Source organism: Aureococcus anophagefferens (assembly GCF_000186865.1).
Source record: "Aureococcus anophagefferens unplaced genomic scaffold AURANscaffold_13, whole genome shotgun sequence".
Classification (NCBI taxonomy): domain Eukaryota; class Pelagophyceae; order Pelagomonadales; family Pelagomonadaceae; genus Aureococcus; species Aureococcus anophagefferens.
The window spans coordinates 79,361-88,005 of NW_008705573.1; the positions used below are offsets into that span (position 1 = coordinate 79,361).

Sequence of the window (8,645 nt, forward strand, 5' to 3'; positions counted from 1 at the left end):
CGACGCCCCGGCCGCCGCCCCGGCGCAAGCGGTCCTTCTTCGGCGTCACCGTCGCCGCGGCGCGATCGGCGCTCGCGCGGCTCCGCGCGAACCTGCCCCGGCGGAAGCGCTACTACCGCGCGGCGCCCGAGGAGGCGCCCGCGCGGCGCCACACGCACCCGAAGCGCCAGCTCTCGGCGTCGGGGAAGGAGCTCGAGACGCACCTCACGCCGGGCGGCGTCGGCCGCAAGAAGCCACACGCGGACGGTCAGCGGCCGTCGCTGTCCGCGGCGCTGCGCTGCATGGCCGAGGAGCGCGCGCACCACGCGGCCCTCGGCGCGGCGCCGAGCCTCGAGGACGAGGCCGTGTCGCGGCGGCGCCTCAGCGCCAAGCTCCGGAGCATGAGCTCGGAGAGCGTGGACTTCGGGGCCTTGTCGCTCGGCGAGCGCCCGACGCGGTCGCGGTCGCCGTCGCCCCAGCCCAAGCGCCACGGGTCGGGCCGCTCCGCCGCCTCGGGCTCCCGCGACTCCTTCAAGAGCCTGAGCTCCGGCGAGCTCGACGACGACGCGCACAACGACCTCTTCGCGCTCGCCACGGACCTCGGCGTCGACATCGAGGACATCTTCGAGGCCATGCGCCGCGGCGAGAAGCGCGCCTGGGACGCGGTCCACGCCGAGGAGGCGCTCGCGCGCGAGCTCCGGGAGTCGCTCGAGGCGAGCGCGACGAAGAGCGTCGGCGACATGGACGCGTCGTAACAACGGGCGAGAAAAATTACCGGTAGTACTAGTGGGCCGCGCGGCGCCGCGCGAATACGACGGCGCCGAGCGCCGCCGCGGCGGCGGCGGCGGCGGCGGCGGCGACGAGCGTGGGCCGCGCGCCCAGCAGCGGCCGCGCGGGCGCGAGGCGGACCTTGGTCCGGTTCTCGAGGCGCCCCGTCGCGCGCGCGAGCGCCGCGCGGACCGCGTCCGGCCCCGACGCCTCGCCGAGCGCGGCGTGGAGGTCGTCGCGCACGGCGTGCGTCTCCGCGTAGGTCGCGCCGAGGTCGCCGCGGTAGCGCGGCGTCAGGAACGTCGACGCGAGCGCGGGCGCCCAGAACGTGTTCCGCCGGAGGAGCTCGCTGCGGTCGTTCTTCGCGGCCGCGAGCGCGTTGTCCAGGTCGCGCCGCGCCGGCCCCTCGGACGTCAACGCGGCGATGGTCTCGAGGACCTTGGATTCCAGGAAATCCGCCGCGTCCGGGTCGTGCGACGCCGACACGCCCAGGACGCCCGCGAGCACCGTCGCCGCGTCGTTCAACGGGTCCGCGGTGGCGAAGGAGATGCGCGACGACACGTCGTAGACCTTGGACGCGGAAAACCGTAAAGACTCGACGAGCTTCGATTCCAGGATCATGGCCGCGACCTCGAGCGTCGCGTTTTCGCGGAGGCGGTCCCGGGACGTCTCGACGTCGTCGGCGCCGACGCCGGCCACTTTGACGGGGAAGCTCAGCCGCGACTGGCAGCCCCGCAGCGCCGCGTCGTCGTCCGTCTCGACGGAGGCCAGGGGCGCGTGGACGACGCGGACGTGCGGCCCGCCGTCGGGGAACCGCGCGTCTAACGGAGCGATCGCGCGCGCGGCGCCGAACGCCGGCAGCGCGCCCGAGCCCTCGCCGAAGCCAAAGGCCGCGTCCTCGGGCCGGTCCACGTCCCCCCGCGGGCGCAGCGGGCCCAGGTAGGCCTTGACGAGCTCCTCGAGCGCGCCGTCGTCGACGTCGAACGTGCCCGAGAAGCACAGCGCGAAGCCCTCCGGCGACGAGAACGCGGCGTCGTAAAAGTCGGCGCTCGCCGCCGCGTCGAAGGTGTCCACGTCCGCGAGGGACGCGGGCCGCCAGTAGGGGTGGTCCCGCGTGTTCACCTCGTCGATGGCCTTGGCGTAGCGCGCCTTGGGGTCGCGCCACCGCTCGCGGACGTTCTCCCGCGCCAACCGCTTCAACGTCTCGAGCCGCCCGGCGCTGCGCTTCAGCGGCTCGTGGAAGTGGCGCGCCGTCAACGCCAATAACGTCTCGAGCTCGTCGACGGCGCAGTCGCCGCTGAGCACGCGCCGGTAGGCGTCGACGTCCGCGTCCAGGCGCACGCGCCGGCCGCCGAGCGCGTCCGCGAGGAGGGCCTTGGGCGCCCCAAAGGGCCCGTACTCGCGCGCCAGCGAGCTCGCGAAGCGCGCGGCGAAGGCCAGGGGCGTCAGCGTCGCCGACCGGCCGCAGACCGTCGACAGGCCGCCCGGGGCCGCGCCGTACAAGACGACCTCGTCGTCGCGGAAGTCCGTCCGCAGGAAGACGACCGTGAGGCCGTTGTCGAGCCGGAGCTCCAGCGCCGGCGTCGCCAGGCCCGGCAGGTCGTGGCGCGCCTTCGACACGACCTGGCCCTGCTCGTCCGCGACGGGGCCGAAGAACGCCGCCGCGTCGAAGGCCTCGTCGGCCGCGGACGATCCCGCCGCGCCCGCGAAGTCGAGCACGGCGCCTCGCAGCGCGTCCGCCGTCGCCGCCGCGCCGGCCTCCGCCGCGTCGAGCCCGCGCAGGCGCGCGAACCAGCGCGCGCGGGGCAGGGGCTGCGTGCAACCCACGACGGCGTCCAACTTTGCCCCCGCGGGAAATAACGCGTCGGCGCGCGACCGCGCGCCCTCGACGGTGATCCCCCGCACGATGGCCGCCGTCAGCGCGACCTCGTCCCGCACGTCGAGCGGCGGCATGCGCAGCAGGAAGTGGTCGCGCGCCTCGTCGGCGAGCGTCGAACTTTCCTGCTGCTCCTTCTCGAGCCACTGCATCTTCAGATCCGAGAGGATCTCGCGCTTCGCCATGCGGAGCTCCTCCTCCGAAACGCCCGCGCGCGTGTCCTCGACGCAGCGCCAGGCGGCGGCCAGGGCTTGTGCGGCGTCGCCGCGCGTCAGCGGCTGCACGGACAGCGTCGCCACGGACACCGCGCGCCCGGAGGCCGCGAGGCACACGGGCCGCTCCGTGCCCGCGGACGCGTGCGCGAAGGGCGGCGTCGCGAGCATGCTGAGCTTCTGGAGCCGCCGATTCAGGATCTGCTGGTAGACGTCGTCGAGGAGCCACGTCTCGAAGCTACCGACCGTCGCCGGCGCGACGAAGGGCCGGCAGCAGCTCAGCGTCGCGGCCGTCGACGTCGCCTCGGCGTCCTCGTAGACGTTGACGCGCAGCTTCGGGGTTTCTCCCTCGGCGACCTTTTGGAGCACGCGGCTCCCGAACGCGTCCGCGCCCGCGGGATAAAAAGCCGCCGCGTCGCGCGGCCAGGGGCGGTCGGACGTCCGCCGCGCGTCGAAGTGCTTGGAGAAGGCGGCGTCGATGGCCTGGGCGATATCCGTCTCCGCGGGGACGTCGCCGACGACGACGACGGCCATGTTCTCGGCGACGTAGTGCCGCTCGTAGAAATCGCGGAGCGTCTCGGCCGTCGCCGTGCGCACGACGTCGAGCGACCCGATGGGCAGCCGGTCCGCGAGGCGGCTCCCGGCGAACGTGAAGCGGAAGTGGCTCTCGGCCGCGCGCTGCGCCCAGTCCTTGCCCTGGCGCCACTCCTCGAGCACGATGGCCCGCTCCTTGTCGACGTCGTCGTCCGAGATGCGCACGTCGCCGACGAGGGCGCCCAGGAGCTCGAGCGCGCGGCCGAAGAAGTCCGAGGGCACGTGCAACCAGTAGCACGTCTCCTCGAAGGACGTGTACGCGTTCTGGTGGCTCCCGAACTTGACGCCGTGCGCCTCGAGCTCCCGCAGCACGCCCCAGGACCCGTCCTCGTCGCTCTGCGCGCGGAACGCGAGGTGCTCGAGCACGTGGGCCAGGCCGCGCTCCTCGTCGCGCTCGTCGATGGACCCCGCGCGCACGGCGACGACGAGCTCGACGCGGTCCCGCGGCTCGGCGTTGCGCCGGTGGTAGTAGCGGAGGCCGCAGTCGAGCGCGCCGGTCCGCAGCGCCGACGCGAAGGGTAGGGTCGTGTCCGGCTCCAGCGACCCCTCCCAGGCCGGGAGCGACGCGACGAGCTCCTTGACGGCCGCGGCCTCCTTGTCCTCCCAGCTCATGGCGCGGTCGCGCTTCTGCGTTTCGGCGCTGGCCATGGTGCTGTGTCGTGCAGCGAGGTGGTCTGCGCTGGGAACGCGCTGCTCACCGACGAGACGACGCGCTGGGCGGCTGTGGCGAGGCCTGTGCACTCGAGGCGGGCCCGATCGAGCGCGCGGGAGGTGGTGTGCGCTGCGAACGCGCTGCTCAATGACGACGCTGGGCGGCGTGCCTGTGGCGAGGCGTCGTTCGAGCAGCGCCCGACTCCGCGGCCACAACGGCGATGGGAGCCGCCGTTGAGACGCTTTGACGACGCCCGCGCGCGCCACACACACCATGTCTCGCGCCTCCACGCTCTCGGACGTGTCGACGCCGTCGCCGTCGTCGGCGCCGACGGGCGGCAAGCCCTGGGAGGTCGAGGGCCTCGCGCTCACCGGCCGCGAAGAGAAGCTGGCCAACTTCCTGTGGTCGCGCAACAAGACGGACCAGCTCGAGCGGCTCATGGCGCGGTCGCGCGCCGGCCTGTCGCCGACGACGACGTCGCCGTCGACGACGCAGTCCGGCCCGTCGGCGGGCAAGTTCCCGCCGCTCGTGCAGCGGGCCGGTTCCGCCGGCCGCGGGCGCCGGTCCGCGGAGCGGCCGCGGCCGGGCGCCGGGGGCGAGGAGAACGCGCCCGTGAACGTGCCGCGGTCGACGCCGGCCAAGGGCGACCACGTGACGCTGCGGCGGCGCGGCGGCGGCGGGAGCCGCTTCCGGCGGTCGTCGGACGACGACGCGGGCGGTAAGCGGCCGAGCACGAGCCCGTCGAACGCGGCGTCCGGCGTCGTCGTCGTCGCGCGGGGCTTCTCGTCGTCGCCGCGCGCGCGCACGGCCGACGCGTCGTCGCCGGCGGGCGGGCCGCCCGTCGCGAACCTGACGACGCGGCGGCGGCGGCCGACGGCCGCGCGCGTCGAGGTCCCGTCGCCCGACGGCGACGACGACGCGCCCGACGGCGACACCGACGCGCCGGGCGCGTCGACGTCGCCGCGCGCGCCGACGCCGTCGCTCGCCGCCGGCCGCGTCGTCGTCTCCGGGAGCCTCGCGACGGTGGCCGACGGCCGCGCCGCGCCGGCCGCGGGCCTCAACGCCACCGCGGTCGTCGACGCCGCCGCGCTCGACCTCGGCGCGTCGTCGTCGGACTCGGACACGGAGGACGACGACGTCTCATCCGACGGCGAGTCCGTCCGCCGCGGCGGCGCCGGACGCCGCGTGCGCGTCCAAGGACGACGCGGCCTGCGAACGCGCCGTCGGCGCGTGGCTCGGCCGCGACGTCGAGGCGCAGGACAACACGGCGGCCAAGTGGCGCCGCGAGTACCGCGCGGCGGCGTTCGCGGCCGAGGCCGCGCTCCAGCGCAAGGGCGAGGTCGAGGCGCGGCTCGAGGCCGTGAGCCGCGAGTACGCGGCCTACAAGGACCAGTCCCAGGCCGTCGCGAACCAGCTCGCGGGCCAGCTCAAGGACGGCCTCATGACGGCGATCCGGCGCGCGCAGGCCGCGGAGCGCGAGCTCGCGGCCTACAAGGCGCGCTACGGCGACGGCCTCGTCGCCGACGCGTCGACGCCCGAGAAGAGCCCCGCGCCCGCCGCGGCGCCCGCGCCGCCGGCGCCCGCGCCCGCGCCGCCGGCGAAGGACGACGGCGAGGTCGCGCCGGCGGAGCGCGTCGACGACGCGGGGCCCATGGCGGCGACGCCGCGGCCCGGCGCGCCCAAATCCAAGAGCAAGCTCACGGTCCACATGCCCCTCGCGCCCGCGGACGCGCCGGCCTTCTCGACGCCGTCCCGGCCCCTCCGCCGCAACTCGCTCCGCGCGTGCCGCAGCGCGAAGAAGCCGGCCCCGTGATAAGCGTCGCGACTGCGGAGCTTGACCATGGGACTTAGGGCGCGCGCGCGCGCGGGGCTAGAGGTAGGAGGCCATGTGGAAGAAGACGCCGTCGATGCCCGGGCGCGCGAGCTTGACGACGACGTCCGCGCCGTCGACGTCGCCCGCGTGCGTCTCGTAGTATTTGCGGCGGCAGAGCAGGAGCGGGAGCATGACGGCGCGGCGCCGCGCGCGCTCGCGCGCGCGTTCGACGCTTCCGAAGAGCGCGGCCCAGTGCGCGAGGGGCTTGGTGACGAGGCGCTCGGGCAGGTCGCGGCGGTAGGCGGCCTCGACGTCCGGCAGGAGCGCGGCGAGCGAGGGCTCGTCGTCGCCGAAGGCCGCCGGCAGTTTCAGCAGCTCGCCGTCGGGCCAGTCCGCGGCGCGCTCCATGGCGAAGTCGATGTGGGGCACGGACTCGTCCGGGCCGTAGGGCTCCCGGAGGCCCTGGTCCGCGTCCGCCGTCGCGACGCAGGCGCCGGCCATCATCGCGCACGCGACCAGGCCGGCGTACTGCCGCGGCGGCAGCGCGTTCTCGAAGGGCAACGCGATGGTGCGGAAGACTTCGTAGGCGCGCGGCGCGCGCGCGGCGCGCCAGCGCTCCAGGGCGCGCAGCTCGCGCGCGTGCATCGTCGCGCTCTCGACGCGCGGCGGCCAGCGCTTGACGACGCGCACGAGCTCCGTCAGGTCGTCCTCGGACGGCGCGTGGGCCATGACCACCTCGCAGCCGAAGGACACGGGCGCGACGCAGTAGCGCACCATGCACGTGCAGGATTCCTCGACGGTGGCCATGTGCACCGATGTAGCCTCTGGACGATATGGACACCAGACTGCAGGCTCTGGCAGGTCACACCGAGGCTCGTGCAACGTTAACATTAATGGGCTGCTTCAGTGCAACGTTGGCGCGCGTAATTGGCTGAACCCCACACACACACGGCTGTGGCGCAAGCTCTTATGTGGCTCCTTTTCCAGGGCTGGGAGTAGGACCACACACCCGTTCGTAGCCCTCGTCACGCTCGTTAACATATGGACGTCGTCCTCCTCCTCCGCCTCTGCGGCAGCGCCGTCTTCACGACGCTGGGCTACGTGGGCCACGCCTGGTTCAAGGCGTCGGACTACAACCAGAAGGCGCGCCACGACGAGTGGACGACCTGCGCGGGGTACACGGTCCAGGAGTTCGTCGGCGTCGCCCTCGCGACGTTCGGCTTCCCGCTGGCCTGGGTCTGCGTCGTCGGCCTCTCCATCAACGTCGCGAAGCGCCGCCGGGGCCCGCTCGGCGAGCCGCGGTTCAAGCTCCCCGCGCTCGCGGGCCTCGCGGCCGCGGCCGCGGCCGGCGCCATCTCCGCCTGGGCCGACGCGTCGGACGTGCTGCGCTGCGGCGTCGTCGGCTGCTACCGGCTGACGGACGCGGACCTGGCCGAAGCCGGCCCGTCGGCGTACGCCGTCACGATGGGCGTCTTCCTCGTCGTCGCCTGCGCCTTAATCGCCCTCCTGAACCTCAAGCTCCTCGCGACGGCGGCCCGGGCGGCCTGGACGGGGCCGAAGGTGACCGCGGGCGACGACGCGCACGACGCGCTCGTCGGCGGCATCGAGTGCTCGCTCGAGCGGTCGCTGTTGCACAGCGAGGACTACAGCACCAACCACACCAGGTCCATCCCGCTGCCGTCGCCGCGCCGCGCGAAGCTCAAGACCGTTGGATGGACGTTGTTCCTCCTCGGCGTCCTCGCGTCCCTCGCGTTCCTGACGACGGTCCTGCCCAACGGCTGGGAGGCGCTCACCGCCGCGAAGCTCAAGGCCTACGCGGCCGCGGGCAAGTCGTCGTCGAACGCGCCCGAGGGCGACGGCGCCCGCACGGCCGAGGCCTGGTTCACGACGACCTTCAAGGTCCTGAAGCCCGGCGGCGCGGGCGGCCAGGGCCGCCTCGTCGCCAAGGTCTACCCCGACGTTTTGATGTACTACGCGTTCCTCGCCGCCTTAGCCGTCGTCGCCTGCCTCGCGAACGTCTTCCCGCACTCGCTCGGGCGCCTCCTCAAGCGCCGCTTCCGCGTCCCCGGCCCCTTCGCGATCAAGGTGCCCGCGGCGAATCCGGACAACAAGGCCCGGCCGCCGCCGCCCGTCGTGCTCGCGTCCGTCGGCGGCGAGTGCTACTCCGTCGGCGTCTTGGTCGTGCTCGCGTGCTTCGCCGCGCTGCTCACGTGCTATGCGCGCTACTGGTTCGTGGACCACTGGTACCACAACAAGCCGTCGGCGAACTCCGTCTTCGAGACGCGCGCGCGCGCGACGGGCCAGCTCGCGAACCTCGGCCTCGCGCTCCTGCTCTTGCCCGTGGCGCGCCACAGCGTGCTCAACGAGGCCTTCGGCGTCGCCTGGGAGCAGGCGCTCTTCGCGCACATCTACGTCGGCTACGCGACGCTGCTGTTATTCGTCGTCCACGCGTGCTGCTGGTACAAGGTCTACGCGGAAAATAACATCTTCCCGGACGATATTCTCGAAGTGCCCATGTACTACCCGCTCAACGGCCAGCCCAAGAGCCACGGCCGCTGCGCGGACAACTGGACCGTGCCCCTCGCCACGATTACCGTCTTCGCCGCCCTGGTCTGCATGGGCGTGCTGGCGCACTACGAGGTGCGCCGGCGGAACTTCGAGGCTTTTTATTATGCGCACCACGTCTTCCTCGCCATCTACGCCACGGCGCTCTGGCACGCGGCGAGCTGCTGGTATTTCGTGCTCGGCGGC

The 8,645-nt window shown here is 73.8% G+C and overlaps 1 protein-coding gene across 1 annotated transcript; it reads right to left on the minus strand.

The window, feature by feature from the left end:
* Positions 1–1,680: 1,680 nt before the first annotated feature.
* AURANDRAFT_28190 (hypothetical protein) lies at positions 1,681–4,041 on the minus strand (the record flags this gene model as incomplete). Its single annotated transcript, XM_009040144.1, has 2 exons — positions 1,681–2,586; positions 2,653–4,041. Coding segments are annotated over 2 exons (2,295 nt in total), but the record flags the coding sequence as incomplete, so codon positions are not given.
* Positions 4,042–8,645: the final 4,604 nt, after the last annotated feature.